The sequence below is a fragment of the Carcharhinus amblyrhynchos genome, chromosome 22 (assembly GCF_965287045.1).
Source record: "Carcharhinus amblyrhynchos chromosome 22, sCarAmb.v2.hapA, whole genome shotgun sequence".
Lineage (NCBI taxonomy): Eukaryota > Metazoa > Chordata > Chondrichthyes > Carcharhiniformes > Carcharhinidae > Carcharhinus > Carcharhinus amblyrhynchos.
The window spans coordinates 40,741,456-40,769,405 of NC_137345.1; the positions used below are offsets into that span (position 1 = coordinate 40,741,456).

Sequence of the window (27,950 nt, forward strand, 5' to 3'; positions counted from 1 at the left end):
TTGGGGGTGATCTAGGGAATTGGATCAGGAATTGGCTAGCGGATAAGAGACAGAGGGTGGTGGTTGATGGTAAATATTCATCATGGAGTTCGGTTACGAGTGGTGTGCCTCAGGGATCTGTTTTGGGGCCACTGTTGTTTGTAATTTTTATTAATGATCTGGATGAGGGTATAGTTGGGTGGATTAGTAAATTTGCTGATGACACCAAAGTCGGAGGTGTGGTAGATAGTGAGGAAGGGTGTCATAGTTTGCAGGAAGACTTAGACAGGTTGCAGAGCTGGGCCGAGAGGTGGCGGATGGAGTTTAATGCGGAGAAGTGTGAGGTAATTCACTTTGGTAGGAATAACAGATGTGTCGAGTATAGGGCCAACGGGAGGACTTTGAATAGTGTGGATGAGCAGAGGGATCTAGGTGTATGTGTACATAGATCCCTGAAAGTTGGGAATCAAGTAGATAAGGTTGTTAAGAAGGCATATGGTGTCTTGGCGTTTATTGGTAGGGGGATTGAATTTAGGAGTCGCAGCGTCATGTTGCAACTGTACACAACTCTGGTGCAGCCGCACTTGGAGTACTGTGTGCAGTTCTGGTCCCCACATTACAGGAAGGATGTGGAGGCTTTGGAGAGGGTGCAGAGGAGGTTTACTAGGATGTTGCCTGGTATGGAGGGGAGGTCCTATGAGGAGAGGCTGAGGGATTTGGGGTTGTTTTCGCTGGAAAGAAGGCGGCTAAGAGGGGATCTTATTGAAACATATAAGATGATTAGAGGTTTAGATAGGGTGGATAGTGATAACCTTTTTCCTCTGATGGAGAAATCTAGCACGAGGGGGCATGGCTTTAAATTAAGGGGGGGTAGTTATAGGACGGATGTCAGGGGTAGGTTCTTTACCCAGAGGGTGGTGAGGGATTGGAATGCCCTGCCTGCTGCAGTTGTAAATGCGCCTAGTTTGGGGGCGTTTAAGAGATCCGTGGATAGGTTTATGGACGAAAAGGGATTGGTTTAGGTTAGTGGGTCATTGTTTTGTAACTGGTCGGCGCAACATCGTGGGCCGAAGGGCCTGTTCTGCGCTGTAATGTTCTATGTTAAAATCAGAATGGGATGTGATATAGAGGGAACTGGATGGCAGTTCCTGTTCACCTCCTGCCCTGCCTAGACGGTGGAGGTCATGGGGTAACCTTTCCGTTTGGTATTTATCCTTGTGATCTTTCTGAACGTATCCTTCCCTTTGTTTATCACACATTCTGAAAGGTTCCAGTTGTAAAAATCACTACAGTCTATTAATTGTCTTTGGATTGACCCCAAGATGGCCGCCACCTCAATTCCCATTGGATTACCATTTTGTTGTTCTCCTAATTGTATCTAGAGCACATTTTTCCTGGAAAATAAAGTACAGTAATTCCAACTAAAATGAGGCCATTGGGAGCTGGATTCACTGAAGAGGCAGGAACAGAAATATCTAGACTGGTTAAATAACACGTCCTCCTGCCTCCTCCTACTGCCCAATTCTTCCACGTGTTGTGAATAGGATTTGTTTCCTTATGATTTTGTTGAACTAATGTTTTCCTGGCAGTTCTGTCTCTTCATCACACTGATTATTACCTCTTTCATATTCATTTTCGTTCTTCATCTGGCCTTCTATAGCATCTTCATGGTCAATATCTTCAGCTTGGTCTGCGGATGGAATGTGATCTATGAACATAAAGAGTCCATGCAACATTAGTTTTCATTGCATCATGGCCTCACACATTGAAACACAGTCAATTTATCTGAGAGTTTGCATTTATAAAATGTCTTTAATGCAATAAAATGCCCCAAGAAGTGTCGCAAGAGCATTAATGAACAAACTTTAGCAATGATCCACATCATGGGATAGATAACTATAATCTTGGTCAAAGAGGTACTTTTAAAAACCGTTTGAAATGTGGAAAATGTGGTAGAGAGAAGGGCTGAGGTAGGAAATTCCAGAGCCCAGGGCCTGGTTTACTGAAGGCACAGCCAACAATGGTGGAGGAATAGAAATCAGTGATGGACAAGAGGCCAGAGTTCATGAAGCAAAGAGGGTGCTGTAGAGTTGGTGGAGGTTGCAAAGGCAGGAAGGTGAGAGATTATGTAAGGAAATCAAAATACAGGGGCAAATTTTGAAAACTGAAATGGTGCCAGAGGTCAATGACCACAGGAGAGATGGTTAATCTATGATCAGCATGATGTTACAGTAGAAAAGTGATTCTTGACAGAAGTAGTTCATTGGGTCCTGTACTTAACAGTGTGCCTATTTAGATAGTATGCTAATCATACAACCAAAATGTTTTAAATTTGTGGATTAGTTCCACTCCAATTTTTCACCCCTTGTTTAAGCTTCCTTTCAACAAGGTGTGGGCATCATTTGTTGAACTTTCCTTTCAGTTGTCTTTTCTCCATTGTCCAACTTCAATGGTCATTCTTTACATGTCCATTCAGAAAGTCAGTGTTAGTGAATAGGATGACCATTGGAAGCATTGCTGCCATGCTCAATCTTGACCATACCTAGCATTAACACACAGCCACCTTCAAATGGTGATCTCTGGATAGGAGATTTGGTCCTGATTATCTTCTGTCTAGGCCAAATCAAAAACACTAACAGCAGCACTTGTCTCAACAAAGGTCAGCACACCTGGAGAGGCAGTGGCACAGTGGTATTATCACTGCACTACCATCACTGAGACCCAGAACAAGATCTGGCGACCTGCGTTCAAATCCTGCCATGGCAGATGGTGAAATTTGAATTTTAAAAAATCTGGAAGTCAAATGATGACCATGAAATCATTGTCGATTGTTGTAAAAACCCATCTCGTTCGCTAATGTCCTTTAGGGAAGAAAATCTTCCGTTCTTACCTGGTCTGGGTTACATGTGAATCCAGATCCACAGCAAAGTGGCTGACTCTCAAATCAGTTAGGTTTGGGCAATAAATGTTGCCCCAGAGGGTGAGGACCACATCTTGTAAAAATTAATTTGTAAAAAACAGAATGTGGGACCTCTGACCTCTTTGTATGTAAGGCACTCAACAATGAATCATCAACTAGAGTAACCCTATAGATAGCATTATATTATCTAATGGATGATTGCAGTGAGGTGTTATGAGTGACTTATGGAGTGTCTTAAATAGACTACCGTTTATCAAAATAAATCACATGATAGCACTTATTAAAGGTGAGTCAGTTACCTCCACTCATTTTCATAGCATTGTCCACTTCCATTGCTTCACCCAAAAATTCCTGTCAAGTTGAAAAGAGGAGGTAAGAAAAGCCATAGAAAGGATAAATCTATTTAGTACAGTCCACCAAAGCCCATCCATCCAGTACTTTTACTTTCTCATTAGAATCCTCTATCTGGTACTCAGAGCCCATCCCTGACAGTATTTACTCTCATATTGAGGCTGATTTCTCTGGTACCCTAGTCTGCCGTTACCACCCAGCTCTCCAGTCTCCTAATATTCCCAGCCTATCATCAAGTTCTATTTGACAAATACTCAATGGCCATGACTTCTCGGTTGATGGGGTTTCCCTCCCACCATTTGAAGAGTTGGCAGAGAACACATGCCTACCAATACTGCCAGTCCCGCAACCACTTTGCACTCTAGCAAGCATTAGTTGTCTGAAGGTGGGGCTTCTGCCCCTCACTTTGGAGGAAATCCCGTCTCAGAGTGCTACTGGCCAATCAGGTTTACTGGCAGCTCCCTTGTCCTTGCAGTGCCAGAAGCTGCAGTGGACATGACTGCAGTCCCTGGAGCCTAGGTCCCAGGATTCTAGGAAGCTTGGAGGTCTCAGGGCAGGGAAGGGAGGGGAGGGAAGATGAGGGCGGGTTTGAGCTTTGGTGGATCGGCTGAGTGCAGGAGAAAGAGGACCTCCAGGGTGCATGTGTCACCCCTTGACACTCACTTTCCCACCTGCCAGTCTGAAAATTGAGGCTGGGTGGGAATAGCCCATAAAACATCAGTAATTGGTCAGTAATTACCCCCCCCCTCAACCTCACGCCCCTGCCCCACACCCTACACCACCAGCCCACAAACCCACACAGTGGGAAAACATAAAATTCTGCCCAATGCTGTAATTTCAGGATGAGTGGATTAGTCCAGATATTTTTCATTCTAAATAAAGAACTGCTCACTGTAATATAAATATTGTTCAATGGTCAAGCTGATTCATTTGTTAGTTATATTTCAACTGCGTTATTAAATAAAGTTTGCTTTTATATAGATGACCTATACTTTGTCGGTGGAATCACTCCTAGAGAGAAATATCCTGTCTTCACATTTATGCCAAAATAGAAAAATTGTCAGGGTTTAGTCTGGCATTCTAATGTAATTTGGTTTTCTGGTCAGGGATGATTGAATGGTACGTTTGAAAAGGAAAAGCATGGAGTTCTCCCAGAGTCTAGCTAACATTTATATCTCTGAGTCATCAACGCGGGAAACAGATTACTTGGCCATCTGTCTTAGATAAGATCCCGTGGGGAGTTGATAGAGTGAATTCTGTGAGAATGTTTCCATTTGTGGGAAAGACAAGAATCAGGGGACACAGCTCAAGGATAAGAGGTCTACTGTTAATGGAGATGAGAATAAATTTCTCATTAGTCTCCTCTGTGGAATTCTCGTCCCCAGAAAGAAGTGGGGGCTGGGTAATCAATTTTACCAAGGCAGAGTTTGACAGACTTTTGGATAAGCAAGGAAATCAAGTGTTATAGGAGTGCAGACAGCAAAGTGGAGTCGAGACTACAAACAGATCAGCCTTAGTGAAAGGCAGAGTAGGCTAGAAGGGCTGAATGGCCTACTCCTGCTCCTCAATCCTAGGCTCTTATGTTGCTTTTGGGATTTTGCTGTGTACAGATTAGCTATCGAATCTGCCTATATAATAACAGTAACTGTACTTCAAAGGTAATTCCTGTGAATCAGGATGAAAACATCCCCAGATATGAAAAGAAACCATACAAATACAAGTCTTTGTTTTTCTTTAGCCTACCATATCTATTTTAATTTTACATTGAACTCATCAAAAATAATGCCTCCTGGTTGAACTTGCCTTACTTTGAATTTAAAGAATAAAGAATACTCCTTATCACTGCTGTAGTCACTGACACAAAATTTACTCTTCTTGGACATTAGTACAGCCCATCCAATGCTGGTACCCCACTCTACCTTGTGACTGTTCAGCCCACATACATGCTAATACTAGGGTTCTTTCGTTTGGGGTGTCATATTCAGAGAAACTGGAGAAACGATGTTTCAATGGTGTCAGAATAACCCTGCTCAAAACATCCACCTGTCTGTTCTCTCTGTTGTTATTGACTGAAGGTGGGCCCTGCATTCTGAGCATTCTTGTGTTTGTTCCAGACCCCCAGCATTTACAGCTCTTTGCTTTTAAGTTGAGCTGACAGGGTCAGAGACCTGGTACGGTCAGGTTTCTCTTCACCTGATGCAGAGTACCAATATTTATGAATGGATAAAATCTAGCAGTTTAAAAGTTAAGTTCTTGCAAAGGCATTTTGCAATTACATCAGGAAAGCGGCCAGACAGAGGATAATTTACCACTCTAAAAGTAGACTCCACCAGATTATAACTCATTTAGCATAGTAACAGAAATGATGTTCCTACCTTGTCTTTGGGTGTTTGATCTGTCTCTTCCCATTTACTCTGTTTCAAGCCAAACAATCCGTTATAGTGAAATGTGCAATAGAACTTTCCTAAGACAAAAGAATAAGTGGTTACTCCTTTCTTCATGAATTAATTTCTCCACTCTGCCATTCCATCCGACAAAGCAGCCTTCAGCTCATAGAATCACAGAATCTCTACAGTGCAGAAAGAGGACATTTGACCCATCTAGTCTGCACCGGCCACAATCCACTCGGGCCCTATTCCCCCTAACCCCATGTATTTACCCTGCTAGTCCCCCGACACTATGGGACAATTTATCATGGCCAATGAACTTAACCTGCGCATCTTTGGACTGTGGTAGAAAACCGGAGCACCCAGAGGAAACCCATGCATTCACAGGGAGAATGTGCAGACTCCACACAGACAGTCACCCAAGGCTGGAACTGAACACAGGTCCCTGGCGCTGTGAGGCAGCAGTGCTAACCACCATGCTGCCCCTAACTCACCTTCTGATGATTTGGGGATTTGCTGAGTTCTGTAGTGAGAAGCCCAGGTCTAACTGCCTGTCTGTGCCGCGTTAGTTAACCTAAGCATGTGGCCCATTTGAATTAGCCACAGTCCACTAAATACGAGAAATGGTGGCATAGTGCTAATATCACCAGACTAGTGATGCAGAGGCCAAGGCTAATGTTCTAAGGAATATACGTTCCAATCCCACCTGAGCAGCTGCTGAAGTTTAAAATCAATTCAATAAAAATCTGGAATCGAAAACTAATCTCAGCTATGGGCTCCATGACAACTATGGTCAATTGTTATAAAAATCCATCTGGTTCATTAATGTCCTTTAAGGAAGGAAATCTGCTGTCCTTACTTGGATTGGTCTACATGTGACTCCAGATCCACAGCAATGTGATTGACTCTTAACTACTCTCTAAATTAGCCTATCAAGTCATTCAACTTAGGGGCAATTAGGGATGGGCAACAAATGCTGGCCTTGCCAGCAATGCCCATGATAAAATAAAGGAAAAAAATGAGAAATTCCTGATCATCATGCTGTTGTGATCACATGTATGAGTGTTGGATAAAGGTTGGATCAGGTTAGTGTGTACTCGTTGTGGGTCTGTACTCGTTGGAGTTTAGAAGGATGAGGGGGGATCTTATAGAGACGTATAAGATAATGAAAAGGATGGATAGGGTAGAAGTAGAGAGATTCTTCCCGCTCAGAAAGGACAGCAGGACTAGAGGGTACAGCCTTAAGATAAGGGGGGCGCAGTTTAGAACAGAGTTGAGGAGGAACTTCTTCACTCAAAGGGTGGTGAATCTCTGGAATTCTCTGCCCGTTGAAGTGGTGGAGGCTACCTTGCTAAATATATTTAAGTCACGGGTAGATAGGTTTTTGACAGACAAGGGAATTAAGGGTTATGGGGAGAGCGCGGGAAAGTGGAACTGATCCACTTCAGATCAGCCATGATCTTATTGAATGGCGAGGCAGGCTCGAAGGGCTAGATGGCCTACTCCTGCTCCTATTTCTTACGTTCTTATGTAACTTTCCTCCAGTTAGATAGTCTGAATTTTCACAACTGGGAGTGGCAAACAGGAGTTTGGTATCCGAACCCACCCTCCTCAAAATTTTGACCAGGTTGTCCTCTTAATCAGCTTTGAGACAACTACTCTGTCTAATTAAAGATGCTGGGCAGGTTCTCAAAGTTACAGGGCCAATCAGAGGCCTTCCAGCTTCTAACTGCAGTAAATGGTAAAGAACTGAGGAGGCACTTCAACAAGAAAGTGGCTTCAAAAAATAATAGAGAAAACAGCCAGGCCAGCACTGGGCAGGGTGTGAGGGGGCAATCAGTGGGTGGGTTGTTACGTTGTGGAGTGGAGAGGAAAATCCCACCAATCTTTCACACTTTCACCCAGACAGGCAGGGAGAGCCTGTAGAGGTGCCCTGGAGCACTGACAGCCAGGTCTATTGTCCAGGATGTTGATCCTCCCACCTGCACACTGAGAAACTAGAGGCCAGCTGAAAAATCCCCACTGACCAACAGGTCTCAACGAACCTAATTTGCTCCCCCTCTCATGTCAGCCTTGAACCTGCTTCAGCCAACATGTCCAATGCCAGAAAGGGGCTGCTAGTATTTTCAGACCTGTCCATCTTCGTTCATGGCTTGTTGGTGGGACCTCAAAATCCTTTTCTTAGTCTCTGGCTTACACATAAACTGAGATAACATGGATTAATACTTAAGGCTTACTGTTTCTGTGAACTTCATCCAGCAACAGAATGGAAAGGTATTACTTACTGCTGTTACTAGCAATTATTGATAATGGTAGATAAATATTTGTGACCATTTGCTAATGTTACGCCGATGTTTAAAAAAGGTAGCGGGCAAAAGGCAGGGAATTATAGGCCGGTTAGTTTAACGTCTGTTGTTGGAAAAATGCTTGAATCCGTCAAAGAAATAGCGAGGCACCTTGAGAAGAATTGTTTGATAGAGCAGACGCAGCATGGATTCGTTAAGGAGAAGTCGTGTTTGACAAATTTATTGGAATTCTATGAGGATGTGACTAGTAGACAGAGGGGAACCGGTGGATGTGGTGTTTCTCGATTTTCAGAAGGCGTTTGATAAGGTGCCACACAAAAGGTTGCTTCAGAAGGTTAGGGGGCATGGAGTTGGGGGTAAGGTGTTAGCGTGGATAAAGGATTGGTTGTCTAATAGGAGGCCGAGAGTTGGTATCAATGGGTGCTATTCTGATTGACGGTTGGTGACTAGTGGAGTGCCGCAGGGATCGGTGCTGGGGCCTCAACTATTTACCATTTATATAGATGATCTGGAGGAGGGGGCTGAGTGTAGGGTGACAAAATTTGCTGATGACACGAAGATAAGTGGAAAAGCAAATTGTGCGGAGGGTGTAGAAAGTCTGCAGAGGGATCTAGATAGGCTGAGCGAGTGGGCGAGGACCTGGCAGATGGAGTACAATGTTAGCAACTGTGAGGTTATCCACTTTGGCAGGAATAATAGTAGGAGGGATTACTATTTAAAGGGCGAAAAGCTGGAGCATTCTAAAGTGCAGAGGGTCCTGGGGGTCCTTGTGCATGAGTCGCAAAAACCCAGTCTGCAGGTGCAGCAGGTGATCAAGAAGGCGTTTATAGCGAGGGGGATAGAATATAAAAGCAGGGAGGTCTTGCTGCGACTGTACAGGGCACTGGTGAGGCCACAGCTGGAGTACTGTGTGCAGTTTTGGTCGCCGCACTCGCGCAAGGATATTTTGGCCTCGGAGGGAGTGCAGAGGAGGTTCACTAGGCTGATACCGGAGATGAGCGGGTTGGACTATGAAGAAAGGCTGAATAGACTGGGTTTGTACTCGTTGGAGTTTAGAAGGAAGAGGGGGGATCTTATAGAGACGTATAAGATGATGAATGGGATGGATAGGATAGAGGTGGAGAGACTCTTCCGGCTCAGAAAGGATAATAGGACTAGGGGGCACAGCCTCAAGATAGAGGGGGGGCGGTTTAGAACGGAGTTGAGGAGGAACTTCTTCACTCAAAGGGTGGTGAATCTCTGGAATTCTCTGCCCGTTGAAGTGGTGGAGGCTACCTCGCTAAATATTTTTAAGACGCGGGTTGATGGGTTTTTGATAAGAGAGGGGATTAAGGGTTATGGGGAGAGGGCGGGAATGTGGAACTGAGCCACGACAGATCAGCCATGATCTTACTGAATGGCGGGGCAGGCTTGAAGGGCTAGATGGCCTACTCCTGCTCCTATTTCTTATGTTCTTTATGTTCAATGTACATGTAAAGCTGGACGGAATGGAGCAATGGTTAGGCACTAGCTTCTCAGCTTTTTTGTTAACATCAAGTGTAGTTTTGGCATCCTGCACTTAGTTGAAGTCACGAGGTTACACTGAGGCTTCATTTGAAGCAATTTTGTAAAGTGGCATCTTGGCCTTTTGGCTAAGATGCAAATGAGATCAAGTCTGGGAGAAGGTGCAATGCCTGCTCCAATCAGCTTGGATCATGTAGATCAAGCCCAAAAAAGGAAGTGGTGAGCCTGTCTTGTCAGCTTGCATCTGGAATGTCTCACTTGCTGAAACTTTGAGTTGGACTATGATTGGATTGAATTGGATATAAACAAAAAAAAAATGGTTAGCAACTAGCCTATCATCACAGGGGCCATTGTTTACCTATAGCCCAAAGAGACAGCATGAAAGTTTCCTGCAGTAAACATCCTTCATGAACTGAAATAATCCAGTCCATACTGGGTACGCAGCACAAGACTAACATGATGTTAACTGGCAATCTCATTCAAAGAGACCATGGGATGACAAGAAGTCTCCAGACGCAGGGTCACTCCTCCTGTGGTTGACACCGATGTGGCTTGTGGGGCAAAGCAGAGGAAACTTCAGTCTTGCATTCAGCAGTGTTCTGCTACGCCTGGACACTGTGTGGGTGTAATGGAATGTGCTGTGGTTCTCTCATCTTGACCTCCTCAGAACCAATTTGTAAAAAAAATGCCCCTGACAGTACTTGCCATCTCTGCTGTTGAACGCGTAGTTTCCAAGGCGCAGGGTGGTGCCACAGAGGTCACACATGAAGCAGCCCCGGTGGAAGAACTGGCCCTCGGCACTGAAGCGTTCCACCACGTAGACCCGCTGCTTACAGAAATAGCACACCTCACTGCTGCTGGGGCCAACTGCTTGTCTGAAAGAGCCCTGAGGTAAAAGGCACAAGACACATCCAACATTAGCATGAAATACAAACAGAGGTACTTTGCATCCTAAATGCATATATACATTATACCCTGTTATCTTTACACTGTATACCTTACTGTATACACATCTTTAATTGGAAAGAAGATTGCCATTGTGGTCGTGTTGACCCCTCACTCAGTCTTGGGATTTCCATTGGTTCTCAAAATCTGGATTTACCTCATGGTGGCAAAATTGTTGCCCACTTCTCCGCTCTCCACCTCAGCTAAGAGCAGTGTTTGCGCTAGCTGCACTTCCCCTTTTGATCAATAAGAGATTCAAGGATATGGGGGAACAGGTAGGCAAATGAAGTTGAGGACACAATCAGATCAGCAGTGACCTTACTGAATGACAGAACAGGTTGGGGTGGGGGCAGGCGGGGCGGGGGGATGTTGGTGGTGGTGGTGGTGAATGGTTTGCTTCTGCTCTTTACAGAATAAAGGAAAGTACAGCACAGGAACAGGCCCTTCAGCTCTCCAAGCCTGTGCCAATCATGATGTCCTAACTAAACTAAAAAAACACCTGCCCTGACTCAGACTGTATCCCTCTATTCCCTTACTATTCATGTACTTATCCAGATGCTTCTTAAATGTTGCTAATGTTTGTATATACAATGCCATGTTTGTGCATATGATATAGAGTATATATTATAAGCATGATATTATATCTCTTGTCATGTTACAGATTGTGTGGCCTATCAATCTAAGGCAATGGATTTAGGCTGCAGTCTGTGTGCAAGAGTGAATTTGGGATATAACTCACTTTGATTAGGTCTGTGACTAGGGAACACTCTGAGACAATTGACAAAAGAATTGCAGGAGAGATGAAGAATGTTTTTTTGCATCAATTGTTAGAATTTGGAAAGTATGGCCTGAAAGTTAGATTCAATAGTTACTTATTGGATATTGGGTTAGTAATGCAGAGGCCCAAACTCTGGAACATGGGCCTATATCCCACCATGCCAGCTGGTCCAAGTTAAATTCAATTAACAAAGCTGAAATTGAAAGCTGGTCTCAGCAATGGTGACCATGCCAGCTATCGTGATTGTTGTAAAAGCACGACTGGCTCACTAACGCCCTATAGGGAGGAAATCTACTGTCCTTCATCTGGTCTGGCCGACATGTGACTCCAGATACGCAGCAATGTGGCTGACTTTCAACTCCCCTCTGAAATGAGGTGGCAAGCGACACCAGGACAATGGGAGATGGGCAACAAATGCTGGCCTTGCCAGCGATGCTTATACCCCATGAAAGAATAAAAACTGAAGCTGAAAAGAAGCGTTTGTTTGCCCATGGGGAACGCTGGGAATAATTAAATAACTCTTTCAGAGAGGCATGATGGGCTGTATAGCCTCTTTCTCTGCTGTAAAATTGCATGACATTCACACACACATTTGTATTTGAGTAAGTGGTTGATATTTCCTGGAGCTCATGTATCATATTGAGACCTGGCTGCCAGTTTTGAACACTGAAGCTCTGACCTGTCTTTCAATGTCGGCTGTTTCCTCATCGGTCTTTTCCTGTGGTTGTTCTACTTGTGAGTTGCTGCTTTCCATGTTCTGCCGTGAATGTTCTGACAGTTCGTCAGCAAAAGCCTCATTTGAATCCTTCTTCAGTAACTTTTCTTGTTCAGCTTCTGACTAAACACAGATTATGATCTTTCAGTGACATTCTGTCATTGAATCTAGAATCTACAGACATGAGGCTGGATTTTAATTGGAGCTGATGGCTCCCATTCACCCAATAAAAAGTTAGGTGGGTGGGCAGAGGCATGAGCCCATTTAATCCAACATCCAATGCCAAAAGAGAAAATGCTGGAAAATCTCAGCAGGTTTGGCAGCATCTGTAAGGAGAGAAAAGAGCTGACTTTTCGAGTCCAGATGACCCTTTGTGACAAAAGGCCATCTGGACTTGAAACACCAGCTCTTTTTTCTCCTTACAGATGCTGCCAGACCTGCTGATATTTTCCGGCATTTTCTCTTTTGGTTTCAGATTTCAGCGTCCACAGTAATTTGCTTTTATCCAGATTTAATGGTTGTCGGACAATAAATTGCTAAGTTGTGGCATCAGCCCCCATGTGGGAGGATGTCCCACCTCTGGGTATTGCTGGCTAACACAGTAAGAAGTCTCACAACACCAGGTTTAAGTCCAACAGGTTTATTTGGTAGTAAACGCCACTAGCTTTCGGAACGCTATGCCTTCGTCGGGTGAGTGGAGAGTTCTGATCACAAACAGGACATATAAAGACACACACAGTTTACAGAATACTGATTAGAATGCAAGTCTTTACAGCTAATCTGCTCTTCAAGTCTTAAAGGTGCAGACAATGAGTGGAGATAGCATTAAGCATAGGTTAAAGAGATGTGTATTGTCTCCAGACAGGACAGTAAGTGTTGCAAGTTCAGACAAGTCATGGGGGTTACAGATAGTGTGACATGAACCCAAGATCCCGGTTGAGGCCGACCTCATATGTGCGGAACTTCCAGCTTCCACCCTAAACATGTTAAAGAAGACATCCGCTACGGACAAGCCCTCCGTATACACAGCATCTGCTCAGATGAGGAGGATTGCAACAGAGACCTCCAGACGCTGAAAGATGCCCTCGTAAGAACAGGATATGGCGCTCCACTCATCGATCGACAATTCCGACGCGCCACAGTGAAAAACTGCACTGACCTTCTCAGAAGACAAACACGGGACACAATAGACAGAGTGCCCTTCGTCATCCAGAGCAGAGAAGCTACGATATCTTCTCCAGAGTCTTCAACACGTCATTGATGAAGACGAACATCTCGCCAGGGCCATCCCCACACCCCCACTTCTTGCCTTCAAACAAACACACAACCTCAAACAGACCATTGTTCGCAGCAAACTACCCAGCCTTCAGGAGAACAGTGACCACAACACCACGCAACCCCGTCACAGCAACCTCTGCAAGACACGCCGGATCATCAACATGGATGCCATCATCTCATGTGAGAACACCATCCACCAGGTATACGGCACATACTCTTGCAACTCAGCCAACGTTGTCTACCTGATACACTGCAGGAAAGAATGTCCCGAGGCATTGTACATTGGGGAGACCATGCAGACGCTACGACAACAGATGAATGAACGCCGCTCGACAATCACCAGACAAGACTGTTCCCTTCCTGTTGCTGAGTACTTCAGCTGTCACGGGCATTCAGCCTCTGATCTTCGGGTAAATGTTCTCCAAGGCGACCTTCACGACATACAACAGCGCAGAGTCGCTGAGCAGAAACTGATAGCCAAGTTCCGCATACATGAGGACGGCCTCAACCGGGATCTTGGGTTCATGTCACACTGTTGTAACCCCCATGACTTGCCTGAACTTGCAACATCTCACTTACTGTCCTGCCTGGAGACAATATACACCTGTTTAACCTATGCTTAATATTATCTCCACTCATATTGTCTGTACCTTTAAGACTTGAACAGCAGACTAGCTATAAAGACTCTTTATAGATTCTAGTCAGTAGTCTGTAAGCTGTGTGTGCCTTTATATGCCCTGTTTGTGATCAGAACTCTCCACTCACCTGACGAAGGAATAGCATTCCGAAAGCTAGTGGCGTTTACTACCAAATAAACCTGTTGGACTTTAACCTGGTGTTGTGAGACCTCTTACTGTGTTTACCCCAGTCCTAGGCCGGCATCTCCACATTATTGCTGACCAAGGCAGCTTTCCAGTTCCAGCAGCTCCACTGGGAACAGTGGTCAACTCCTGGACTGTAGTCAGTCCCCAATGAGGGGAGGAGGGTAGACTGGAAAATAGTGCAGGGTGAGGCTTGCAAGCACAGTCAGGCAGACCCCTGCAAAGGGGGAGGAGGGCAGTGCCACAATTGGGAGGCCAGGATAGTGCTTTCCAGGAAGCTGGTCTTTCCTGGGGGGGGGACCTTCCATTACACAGTGCCCAATCAGTTGAGACCACACGCTCAAACCCACAACTGAGGAAGGTCTTTAAATGGTCATTAATTGCAGTTGATAATTTCATGGCCCTTTGCAGTTACCATCACTCAAAAGCGTCCGCAATTTAAAAAAATATACCCGTGAGCTTCGTTTGTTGGCCACACTTTTCCGAAGAGTACCAAGGAACAAGAGAGCGGACTTGGCTGATGACAGGGTCATCATCTTCCTTTTACTGATGGATTGGAGCTCTGAGAGAAACAAAAGAGTGGATACATAAACTGTGCATTCAGGATTACTCTGAGATAACTCTCACACATCAATATGAATCCTACCTGGAGATAAATCCTTGAAGAACTCATTGAACTGGGTCAAGTACATGAACATACTGAGCTTGTCAGGGCTGGTGGCAATTGCCATTTCTCTCCCGGTCATGATTGGTGAGATTCCAAACTCCTTTTCTGCGATGTTGAAGGCCAGCTGATTGTTGTCAGCGGCAGATTCTTCTTTCAAACTCTCAAAGTTACTGGAAAGAAGGGAGAGTGGTCAGTGCTGAGGTTGCCCCCATTTTAAATGTTTGTGTAATGGCAGTGACAGCAAGGAGTTTCTCTTGTGTAGAATCCAGGTTTGTGGCTGTGCTGGGAGATTTCTCGATCAGTGCTCAATCGGGTACATGGATGGGAAAGGTTTACAGGGTTATGGGTCAAACGCAGACAAATCGGACCAGTTCAGTTTAGGAAGCCTGATGGGCATGAACCTGTTGAGCTGAAAGGCCCGTTTCCATGCTGTATATCGCTACTCTCTATGATGCTCTGCAACCTCTGGCCTTGGCTGTGGCAACCAGTTTTCAGAACCAAGAACATTTATTTCCCCTCTTTCAAGTTCCTCGCCTCAATAGTCACCGTTACTGGCCTAATGTGTAACTACTCACCTACTTTGCCAGTATTACTATGTACCCAACCATTGACAAGTGACTGAGATTTTTCATTTGTTCATTCTTTCATGGGTTATGGACATCGCTGGTTAGGCCAGCATTTTTGACCCATCAAAAATTTTCCTTGCGCGGCCGCCTTCTTGAAATTGTTGGGGAGGGAATTCCAGGATTTGGACCAGTTACAATGAAGGAACAGTGATCTATTTCAAAGTCAGGATTGTGTGTGGTTTGGAGGAGATCTTGCAGGTTGGTGTTTTCATGCATCTGCTGTGCTTGTCCTTCTAGATTTTGGTAGTCACAGTTTGGAAGGCACTGTTAAAGGAACTTTGGTGAGTTGCTGCAAGTGCATTTTATAGATGGAAAACACTGTTGTTACTGTGCATCAGTGGTAGACGGAATTAATGTTGTTTAAGGTGCTGGGTGGAATACCAATCAAGTGGGCAGCTTTGTCCTGGATGGTGTGGAGTTCCTTCAGTGTTGTTGAAAATGGAGTTATCCAGGCAAGTGGACAACATTCCATCACACTCCTGATGTGCGCCTTGTAAATGTGGACAGACTTTGGAGAGTCAAGAAGTGAGTTACTCATCACAGAGTATTCCCACCTTCTGAGCTGCAGATTCTGGCTATGAGTTGCCAAACTGTTCCCCCCCCACCACCGACACTCAGTTTCAGAGAAATTTTTACCTTCCATTTCACTCCAGCTGCCCTCACAATACACCCAGGATATAATAGAGCACTGGTTGTATGCATACCTTGGTAAGTCTATATGTTTGTGGTTTGCATCAGATCATGGGTTTTGTCATCGCCGTTCTTAACCAATTTAGATATCAAGCAAACAATGAGAGGGAGGGTGTGAATGAGGTAGCAGGAAGGGGGAATCTGATGTCACGTCTTATAGCACAACCCAGAATTGCCAACCCAGCATGTGATAGTTCATGCATAGACCAGGTCCATCAACTTCACTGGTGCCAGCCTGATTCAGTTGATAGCACTGAGCTGAGTCAGCAGGTTCAAGGTCCACCTAGAACTTTGAGCTAGGCTGATACTCCAGTGCAGCACATAGCAAAGACTCCTAAACTTCCCGTATTCAATGTACCATGGCAAGCTTGGTGTGAAAATGTTCATTCAGTAGTACTAATTGACTAATACATTTGTCGACAATACGTGGCCATATTTCAAATGATTTCATTGGTAATAAAGGGGCTGTAGGATGTCCTGAACACAGGGGAGGTGCTATACAAATGCAAGTTCCTTCAATACAGACATTTTCTTTACAAATCTCAAAAACAGGATTCTCATCCAGTCAGGTCACAGGGTAGAAGGCAGAAAACAGGTGCCCATAACCACCGGCACAGGGAAGGGAAGAATTTCCATTTCCTTTCGCAACCTGAGGATATTCCAACTTGCCCTATAACGACCCCATGTTTTAGAAATACAGTTGCCATGGTAACGTAGGCCGACATATACACCAACCTGGGCACAGCGATATTCCATGAACAGCAGTAAGATTAATGATCAGATAATTTTTCTGTGATGATGGGTGAGGAATAAATGTTGGAAAGGACATTGATTGCATTGGCGATTAAATCTGCTGGCCTTGTGCTGTGTTGGAACATGAAACCATCACATGGTACATCGGAGCATTAAACCCCAAGGGCAGACAATCTTAGAAATACAAAAACTATCATTCATTTGTTGGCACTCACATAAGGTCCGGGCGAAAATGGTGAATGAGCGCACACAAGGCTAGGCCGCTCTTCCAGGATGCTGTCAGGTCAACCACCTTGACATTCTTGTAGCCCTCTGTGTGCAGTTTGCACCAACTGAGGAGCTCTTCATAACCCACAACAGAATCTACAAGAAGGGGCAATGGCACAGTGTTCAGTCAGTTAAAGTCATGTTTGAGAACTGGATGGGTACCCGAAGCACCCTCTGGTGCTGACTGATACGTCATCAACTTTTCTCTAAACCATTACACTTCACAAAGGATTATGTTCAACATATTTTCTTGTTTGTCCTTTTACTAAGCTTTGCTCCCTAGGTGACTCGGCACATAAAGGGATTGTAAATGATTATCAGGAGGTCACGTGGCGCAGTGGGTAATGCCCCTGTTTCTGAGCCAGAAGCTCTGTGTTCCGATCTCACCCCAAGACTTGATGGTCAAGGAAGGTGTGTTCATAATGCAAACAAACAGGTTTCATAGCATCCCGCATCTCCTTCCAATACACGCCAATGGCGGGCAGCAAGAGTGGGAGAGTCCTGGTCAGCCATGTGATAGAAAGAAAATTGCAACCTCTGCCATTGCTATTCCCAACTCCAGAATGGATGGAAAAACAGCAACCTGGACTCCTTGAGGTGGGGGGCTTGTTGGCTTCATTTGTTGGATGATTGGTGTGCATCAGATTAGTGACAGCAGCACAGAGGCTGAGGCAGACTTGGGACTGGTCTCCTTGTCCTACCAGTGCCTAAGGTCATGGCACTGTGAGTTGGACCTACCTTTTGGCAGAAAACAGGAGAAGAAATGCTTAGTATATAGATATACGTACAAATACATAGAGATGCCCATCCAGATACATAGACATGCATATACACAGCATAGGATAATAATGAATTGGTACCAATTTTAAACAAAATCAAATAGATGTTGCACTGTGGTTAGCACTGCTGCTTCACAGCGCCAAGTACTCGGGTTCGATTCCAGCCTTGGGTCACTGTCTGTGTGGAGTTTGCACATTCTCCCTGAGTTTCCTGCAGGTGCTGCAGTTTCCTCCCACACTCCATAGATGTGTAGGTTAGGTTGATTGGCCATGCTAAATTGCCCCTTAGTGTCAGGGGGTTTAAGAGGGAAAATACATTGGGTTACGGGGAAAGGGCCAGGATGGGATTGTCATCGGTGGGGGTTCAATGGGTTGAATGGCCCCCTTGTACACTGTGTGGATTTTATAATTCTATACATAGAAAACCATGCAAGTGTGGGCTGCTGACTTACAAACAACAGCTTTGAGCTTCTTCTTAAGACAAATTTCATATAAAGGAATGTTAAACACCTCTTAGGAGAGCAAAAGTAACAAGGTCAACTGCGATACTTCTACTGGTTGTGATTGGCTAACACCGCACAGAAGAAGCACTGAATTTGATCTGTTGAGTTTAGTTCTGATGCTCGTAGGGTAAATGGTATGCACAGTATGTAGCAAGCAATGCAGCAGAGCTGAAATCTAATAGCATGATCCATCCTGGAGCTCGGCAAGTCACTTGCCAGCTGTGTGTGCTTATACAGGGAAAATCAGCTAGGTTACCTACTGCCAGATGCTACACAGGCTATCACTGGAAGAACAGCACAGGACTAGGTTTAGCTGTGGTGTCCTTTACTCCAGAGTGACCTGTCGGCATTCACTGCCAAGAGTCAAACATGAATAATGGCAGCTCGGGTCAAGCACGAGAGAGTGGGTGCCCAATGTCCTAGTAAGAAGTCAACGCCATTAGATGATAAGGGGCAAAATTGGTAATAAAAATATCAAACAAAGGAAGACAATTTTGAAAATAAATGTGAAGAATTAAGATGGCACTTTGATTAGTTCCATCTGAGGTTGTTTCTTCTTCAATATCTTACCGTTACGTTGCATTTTCCCCTTTGTTGGGCTGATGTCCTTCTCTGTAGCTATGGTTCCTCCTACATCGTACAAGTGTTGTACCTTAAATAAAGAACACAGTATACGGTGGTTTTGTGTCTTGGGCTGTTTCGTTATTGACATAAGAAACCGAACCAATGAGAAACACCTCCGTTCAGTCCACAGACATGACTCTGAGTTTCCTGTCGCTTGCCAATTCAATTCTCCACCTTGCTCTCACTCTAAACTTTCTGGCTTTGGTCTGCTACAGTGTTCCAAATAAAGTACAGCCCTCAACACTGAGTTTGACCATGTTAAATCGTAGCTTTTGCCTCCATTGTGTTTTGCATTGTATTGCCGGTTTGGGAGGAGGGAATGGTCTCCACGTCCATTGGGGCATTCTTTCTTTTAAATCAAGATTGGGCCACCCAGTCCCAGGAAAGCCAGTGTTGCCAGCTTTTCCAGGGACTGCCCCACCAGGATTCTTTTCTTCTTAAACGCCGGACAATGTGGTGAGAAAAGCCAGCAATGGGAAGTGGTTGGTGATGCAGAGGGAGTAGGGCAGCAGTCAATGGTGGGCTACCCCCAAAGCTGAGGAACACGCTGGAGGAGGGAGGAACCCACACACATCTCCTGCTCAACGTTTTCAGCCCAATACGACTCTTCTTCAGAAATTCAGCGATTCCATGGAAATCAAATCATAGAACCCTACACTGCAGAAAGAGGCTCTTCAGCCTCTCCGTCAAAAATGTACCAAGAGTGCTCTGTATTAAACAGCACCAAGAAGTCCTTTGCACAAAACCACACCAGGATCAGATTTCACTTCCATTCAGGGGTAAATAAAAATTCAAAGTACATTCAGTGAATAAAAAGTGAGTTCTAAACAGGTTACAGTGCTATGCAGCAATGAGGGACCTCAGGCAGGGTATGGGATGCTGTTATGAGCCAGGCCAGAAACTCCAAGGTGTTTTACAAAGTCAGTCCAGACCATAAGTTTTACATTTGATTTTGTCACAGTTGAGTGGAAGGTGTTTCATCCCAGGTATGATTCAGGTGATCCACTGGGAAACTTTTATCAAATAAAGGTTATTTAAGACACAGCTAAAATATAAATAAGATCTTAGTATAGCTTCTACCAATTACAAATTTTAAGCATGATCATAGAATCTCTACAGTGCAGAAGGAGGCCATTCAGCCCATTGCATCTGCACTGACCACAATCCCACCCAGGCTCTATTCCTGTAACCCTACATACATATCCAGCCAATCTCCCGACACTAGGTTCAACTTAGCATGGCCAGTCAACCTAACCCGCATGGCACAGTAGCACAATGGTTAGCATTGCTGCTTCACAGCTCCAGGGATCTGAATTCAATTCCCGGCTTGAGTCACTGTCTGTGTGGAGTCTGCACATTCTCCTCGTGTCTGCATGAGTTTCCTCCGGGTGCTCCGGTTTCCTCCCACAGCCCAAAGATGTGTGCCTTAAGTTGACTGGCCATGCTAAAATTCCCCTTAGTGTCCTGAGATGTGTAGTTAGAGGAATTAGTGGGTAAAATATGTACGGATATGGGAGTAGGGCTTGGGTGGGATTGTGGTCGGTGCAGACTCAATGGGCTGAATGGCCTCCTTCTGTACTGTAGGATTTCTATGATTTCTATGATCTTTGGAGTGTGGGAGGAAACTGGAGCACCCGGAGGAAACCCATGCAGATACAGGAAAAACGCGCATGCTCCACACAGTGACTCAGTGCCGGAATTGAACCCGGGTCCCTGGAGCAGTGATGCAGCAGTGCTAACCACTGTGCCACCCCAGGTTCCATATTGATACAGTGTAAACGGTAACAGCCAGCTAACAATAATGTCCCAAGTCAAACAGCATCAACACCAGGTTAAAGTCCAACAGGTTTATTTGGTAGCACGAACTTTGCTACCAAGTAAACCTGTTGGACTTTAACCTGGTGTTGTGAGACTTTTTACTGTGCTTAGCCCAGTCCAACGCCAGCATCTCCACATCAAACAACATCAACATACACCCCTTAGACCTGGCACAAAAGAAAACTAGTATGCTAGCATGATGCTGGACTTTACAGCTTTTTAACAGCTGCTATGAACTGATGCTTTGAAATGTTGGATTACAACTGAGTCTTCCCAGTCCTGGAACTTTCAGCACACTTTGAGAGACAGAGAGACACTGCTTGCCTCTAGCTAGCAACCCACAGACTGTAGGATTTCTAACACCAGGGAGCGAAGCAAGGAACAATGCATTCTATCTCAAGTCTAAACAGCTTCTGGGCCAAAATAAACACTTGAATTTCACTGTGGAAAAAAAACTGTCCCTTAGGCATTACCTGACCTGTCAATCATTTGCCACCAGCAATTCAGACGGGTCATAAACCCCTCATGACACTGCATTAGTCTATATTAAAAATAAACATTGCTCCAATTATCCTATTTCAGCCACAATAAAATACACCAGTACGGACATCACAGCATCAAAACAAAAATGCCAGGCTATTGCATCACACAATGTTGTCCCAGTGTTGGGGAGTATTTTAACTGCTGTACTGACTGCACTGGAGCATGGCCGTCATAAGCATGGTCAGCATGGTCAGCACTCATAGGCCACCTCCTCCTACCCATATCTTCTTTTAAACTGCATTTTGTTTTCTCTCATAGTGTGAGGGTCTCCGCATCATTCTGTCGCTACAAGTGCACGGCAGCATTCTGTGTCAATGGGGGTGCCAGAAGCCTTTGAAGATCTCCCGTAGGAAAGGTCTCGAGTTCCGTTTAACCATTTTCTCAAGGGGAGAGGAAGTTATGATGTGGATTATAACAGCTGAGGTGAGGAAATCATATAAACAGCTGACACCGTTTATATTTTCAGTTGCAGTCATTAGAACATAAGAGCAAAGGTTGGCCCCATGACCTCTCAGGCCTGCTCTGCTATTTATTAAGATTATGCCTCAACTTCAAAATCGGCTCCACTTTCCAGTCTGATTCCCAACTCAATTCACTCCCTTAGAAGTCCAAAAACCTATGGCCCTCAACCTTGAACATCTCATCAACCAATCACCTACAACCCTTTGGAAAAGAGAATTCCAAAGCTTCACAACCCTTTGGGTGAAGAATTAGCTTCTCATCTCAGTCCAAAATGGCTGACCCCTTACCCTGACATGCTGAAGATGTACCCTGTCCATTACTGACACCTTCATGAACGGTGAGCCTAATGGCACATACCTGATTAGGTTTGAAGTAGCTGAGGTTGAGGTTGGGATAGCGAGTGAGTGGGTCAATACTGTACTGAGTAATCTTCTTGCTTGTGTTTTCAGGTGTGGTCTGAGACAGCAGCTGGTAGATACTCTCCCTGGAGAAGAACATACAATAAGAAAACACTCGGAATGAGGACAAGACAGTCACTGAAGAACAGAAAGTATGAGATTAGATTTGCTTGGTTACAGCTCAAACCCTCAGTGCAGCCAACTCTATTTAATCAATGGAAAACGCAAATTTGACCAATAACCATTTCTTACCAGTTCTTCATGTCTAAAGCTCAATGGGCCAAAGAGCCTCTTTTGCACTGAATGATTCTATGATTCATCATCTCTAAAGCTCAATGGGCTGTTCTGACATTTCCTCAGTGTTGCCAAAACAATTTACTCAAAAATCCTGTTCTTCATGGCATGAAAGTTTTTTTAAATGTTCACATTTCAAACAGAATTTATACAGGTTCAAAACATTTTCACAAATTGCCAGGCTTCCAAGTAAATCGCAAGTGTTGGTAGTGTTGTTTAACCAGGTTCTTTTCTCACTCCAGCCTCCCTTAGTTTGTCAGCAACGGGCATTACTCATCAGCATGAACCACATCTCTGTTCAGCAGATCCATGCAGGTATGTACAGCGCTCATTGCTCATGAGTCTTATTTGATTGGCTTTGGGATGTATTATCTATTAATTTTGATCATTTCCAAAGTTGTTATCCTAGATTTGGATAATAAAGAAGCGGGAAGAGTCAAAAGTGTTTCTTTCTGATATCTGATCTCTCATTAAATCAATCCCTATTACCCTGGAACAATGCTCGCAGAACTTTTTAAACCAAGCAAGTGGAGTGACAGATCACCAAAGGCCTTCACCATAATTTGTACAACATAATCCAGCCAACATTCATCCCTCAACCAACAGCTAAAAACAGATTAACGAACCATTATCATGCTGCAGTTTGTTGATCCCCGCTAGTTGCTGTGTTTTCCTATGTTGCAACAGTGCCTATGTTGCAAACACACTTCACTGATGTAAGAATGTCTTGAAGTTGCGTAAAGTACTACATTACTAATTGCTTGGTAGAGCAGAATTTGAGCATTACTAAAAAAGGACACATGTTGTCAAAATTTTTCACCTTGCACTGAGCAGGAATACGAAATTGTAAAGGGAGCAACAATTTATACTGCATGGGAACAGCGTGCTGAAGGGTAAGGTATTTCAAATATTTGAGCAACAGGTGAAGCTAACAGCTTCACGCTGCTACTATGCAGTAGCAACACGAATGGTACTTGCCACGAACAGGACATTGCTATCAAGCCAAAAATACATTCAGCCTATCATATAAATGAGTCTTGTGGTATATGAATTTCAGTGCTGATGTGATGATAAGTATCATATCCAGCAACATGTCCTTTCGGCAATAACATTAGCTGTGATTCTATGATTGGACAATATTTATTAAACAATTCTGAGTACGCTAAAGATTACACTGACAACCAATTTCAGATTATCAGTCAGGCTCACGTACACATTCTAGAAACCACATATTCTAATATACAGGACCCTGTCCTTTGCAGACATTTTTTTCAATTAAACAAAATAGATGATAGCCATCCTTTGTTCATTTCACAGGGAATGCCTTGATCAATCAGAATTAACCTGCATGGTTTGAATTTAAACAAAGCTTGGCAGTTAACTGTCAGTCATCAATTAACTGGTGCATTCTCCATGGCAATAACTCTATTAATCAGATTCCACTTGCCAATCAATTAGCATTCTCTTTCCATGCAGTATCAATAGTTGTCTCCTTTACAATCTGGTATTCTTGTGAATTATCCTGATGAGCGTGAAGCAAAAAACTTCAAGAATGTATGTCTTTTTTCAGCACTGCCACATAACAATTTTTTTGTTTATTCATAGGAGTTCAGAAACTTTGGCTTCTCTGCGTCTGGGCCAGCTGGAGTTACAACATCGACAGGAAAGTATATAATATTCTGCACTGTCTTTTTAATAATATTATCAAACTTGATTAAAATGTTCTATGGCACCTCCATTAGAATCAAGTGATAGAAAAAAATGAGGAATCTTATTTGTTTTTAAAATCTTATACCATTGGATTGTCTGTAGCAGAGTTAACATGAGGTTGTCTATCAAACTTTTGTCCATGGATCCACTCGAGTTCAGAGATATTTTTTAACATCTTAGGCGAATAGATTTGAGCTCAGACACCTTTAGTCTCCAAGGTTTTTTGTTGTTATAGTAACAGAAGGCCAATGTTTCTTTTGATCAGATTTTTCTATTTGCTCATTTCTTGTGATGCTAAATATTCATCATGACCTTTTCTTCTCCCAGATTTTTTTGCCAATATACAGAGCATGGTTCCATGGATAGTGCTTCCCTCAGCTCTTCACTCAAGATGTTAAGGTAGGTAGGGGAGGGAATGCTTATGTCCCCTAAAGCAGGACAACAGGTAGTTGTCGGGAAGTCCATGGTTGAAGAATCATACATGGACTGTAGATGGAGCAAGACTTTTCCTGACACCTGATTTTCTACAATATTGTGTTTGGGCCATGCATGTTGATGCCACTGTATTGGGACAACCCAACCCTGACTTGTCCAACATTCATCACCACACATTCCCAGTGGAGAGCAATCAGAAACAGGACTCTGCCCAACTTCTCCTTCTCCACCAACCTAACAAATACCAAGGTCAGTTGAGCTGAGAATTCAGCCTGGTCCACCCAGCCATCCAGATTGTATTTATTCAACTTACCCTGAGTAATAAAGTTAAGAAAAATGGCAAACTTTAAGAACAACCACCCACAGTTTGGTTAGAAACTAAACAATCCAAATAAAATGTCAATAGCAAGACATTCAAAGCCATGTCGATCTTACCTCTCGGCCAGTAGCTCCAGAGGGGTGACCCCACTACCCCATTTCCGCACTAACCACGCAGCGTCAAACGCTGCAAGGAATCCACGTGCAATTCCAGTCCCTAACGGCCAGAAGGGCTGGAAATAAAAAAGTTGAGGGAAGAAGTGGTAACTCATTTGTTTACAGACTGCAAATCCAGTGCTTAACATGTCGAGCTAAATGGCACACAACAGGAAGACTTGGAATGCCGTTTAGAAGGTGCTACTATCAGCTTGGTCAGTTAGTAGCAATCTTAGCCTTGACTTAAGCTGCCCCCCTACTGGGTGGAAACTGGACAAGGGAGATTATAAGGAGTCGCTTAATGTCACCAGTCCCACTTCCTCACCGTGGCACCACCATGCCACCTATTTACACATTAGCAGAAAGGAAGTGGGGAGTTGTTTTAACTTGCTCTCAGACTCCATATGTAATGTTGATCTACAACACCAACCTGAGGTCTGAGCTTGGGGATGTGGGGGGAGGGGGGGTGGTGGTTTCAATAACAGCTTTCCCTGCCAGACAAAACCTGCCAGGAAGCAGACTCTGCACCAGAAGGAATTTATTTTTCAAGATTACTGGTGGAGTAGGAGTGCATGTGGGTGTTGGTGTGCGTTTGTAAGACAATTGGTTATTACATCCTTGACCTTCATCAGGGAACAGAGTACTGTCCAGTTTTGCTCTCCTCCCTTGGTGCCCCAGGTTTTGTAAAGGACACTCAGCTCATTCCCGGTCTATAGAATCTGAGTTATCAAACCCATTGGGAGTATAGATTTAAGGCTGATTTTATTGAGAATTAGAAAATAATGAATGTATTCCAATTGACACTTTGTTCCAATTAAATACATTAGGGAGAAGCAGAAATCATGAGGTTCAGTTGATTCTAAGCCAGATCCAGATTAGACATCAGGAGGTGTCTCTTTCCCCAGTGAGTAGGCTAGCTACTGGCTCATACAATGGGTTACAATTTGCTCATTTTTTTTAAGCCACAGATGTGATTTCCTGGAATAGTTTCAATTTCCAAAAGGAAGTCAGCAAGAAATTTATAATTATTTTTCCACAAATTGTTCTTTCTTTCACTTCTGGGCATTTGACTCTTCATGATCACTTGGTTTTGGTTAGGGTGCTAGGGGTGAGGTACAGACATGGTGATGTATAAGATACCCCACATTGTGCAGGAGAGGGTGGATGGATCAATTGGGCCATTTCCCTCCATCACTACCCATTTGTATCAGTATAGAGACTCACTGGGAACTGATTGGCTGGTTAAATCCACCATCAGGTCTAGGTCTCTTGCCTGAGCAGTCAGAACACAGACAGTCTTTGTGGACTGTGGTTGTGGCTCACTGATCCAAGGTGAAACTCAGCATGCTTACGGAGTCCAGCATCTCAGGGAAATGGAAGAGATAACCATGAGGTACCAGAAGGTACTCTCTGTAAGAACCACTGAAGGAGTGGGATTGGTGAAAAATGTGTGTAGTGGCAATATCATTGGACTAGTAATCCAGAGACCCAGGCTGAAGCTCTGAGGTCATGGGTTCAAATTCCTCCATGATAGCTAGTGGAATTTAAATTCAATTAATAAATCTGGAATTGAAAGCTAATCTCAGTAAAAGTGATCAATCATCAATTGTCTTAAGAACCCACCTGGTTCACTAATGTCTTTTAGGGAAGGAAACCTTGCTGTCCTTACCTGGTCTGGCCTACGTACAAGTACAGACCCACAGTAATGTGGCTGACTCTTAATTGCCCTCTGAAATGGCCACTCAGTTCAAGGGCAATTAGAATCATAGAATCATAGAACCCTACAGTGCAGAAAGAGGCCCTTTGGCCCATTGAGTCTGCACCAAACACAATTCCACACAGGCCCTACCCTCATATCCCCATATATTATACCCACTAATCCCTCTAACCTCCTCTACCCTGGACACTAAGGGGCAAATTTCTTAGCATGGCCAATCAACCTAACCCGCGCACATCTTTGGACTGTGGGAGGAAACCGGAGTACCCGGAGAAAACCCACCCAGACACGAGGGGAATGTGCAGACTTCACACAGACAGTGACCCGAGCCGAGAATCGAACCCTGGAGCCTGGAGCTGTGAAGCAGCAGTGCTAACCACTGTGCTACCGTGCCGCCCTTTAGGGATGGACAGTGAGTACTGGCCCAGCCAATGACATCTATATCCCATGAAAGAATAAACAATCCAACTCACAAGTTCAGATTTTAAACCTTTTGACCCATTTTGTTAAGATAGTAAGCCTCAACAATATTGTTGGGGGAACAGTTGGGACAGTCCTGAGCATCATTTCTAAAGCTGACTGATGACCACCTCTTTCAATGGGTTCTGTTCCCTTGCAAAAGTAAGGCTGCCTGATGGGCGAACAAGTATACTTCAACAAAGAGGGGAGAGGAACCTCTTGGGAAAATTTTTATCCTGTTAGAGTGAGTTGTGTGTCCGACTCCCCGAATCTTTTCTTTCCCTGAATTCCAACTGACCACACCCGTAAACCTTGGGCAGTAAGCTGATCTCAGCCAAGCACAGCCACTGTGGGCTGGGGGAAGTAAATCACCCTCTGTTTCGGCATTCCTGATCACAATCCAGTGATACCTGCTTGAAATGGCCCACTGTGGATCTCCGGCAATAACAGGGTTGTGTTGGCCTGTGAGGCTGATGTGGTGGAATAGCTTCCAACATTTACCCAAAGACTGATTCATGGGGCATACTGGACAAGGGCACCAGAGGACAACTGGCACACTATCAAATATGTGAAAATCTAATTATTGGTAGTCAGCCCCAATTTTGTATTCCCAACCAGTCCGAATGGACAGATCAGTCCTGGGGTTGGACAAGTCTCAGTGGATAGACTGATCCCAATGGAGGCATCGGTTCCAATCAATCAATCTATTCCATCAGATGGACCTATGCCAGTGATCCCAATATAGAAC

The 27,950-nt window shown here is 44.3% G+C and overlaps 1 protein-coding gene across 3 annotated transcripts in view; it reads right to left on the reverse strand.

Moving 5' to 3' along the window:
• The window catches only part of LOC145357087 (F-actin-monooxygenase mical1-like), a 119,979-nt gene that overhangs the window by 39,165 nt on the left and 52,864 nt on the right, over positions 1–27,950 (reverse strand). For all 3 annotated transcript variants that reach the window (XM_080210194.1, XM_080210192.1, XM_080210193.1), the window contains exons 10-20: positions 24,988–25,103; positions 22,073–22,199; positions 18,839–18,920; positions 16,935–17,082; positions 14,630–14,820; positions 14,436–14,545; positions 11,849–12,007; positions 10,152–10,332; positions 5,626–5,714; positions 3,199–3,250; positions 1,598–1,687 (exon numbers count right to left, since the gene is read on the reverse strand). In XM_080210194.1, coding sequence (XP_080066320.1) covers positions 1,598–1,687; positions 3,199–3,250; positions 5,626–5,714; positions 10,152–10,332; positions 11,849–12,007; positions 14,436–14,545; positions 14,630–14,820; positions 16,935–17,082; positions 18,839–18,920; positions 22,073–22,199; positions 24,988–25,103 — 1,345 coding nt within the window. The remainder of the gene's footprint in view (positions 1–1,597; positions 1,688–3,198; positions 3,251–5,625; positions 5,715–10,151; positions 10,333–11,848; positions 12,008–14,435; positions 14,546–14,629; positions 14,821–16,934; positions 17,083–18,838; positions 18,921–22,072; positions 22,200–24,987; positions 25,104–27,950) is intronic.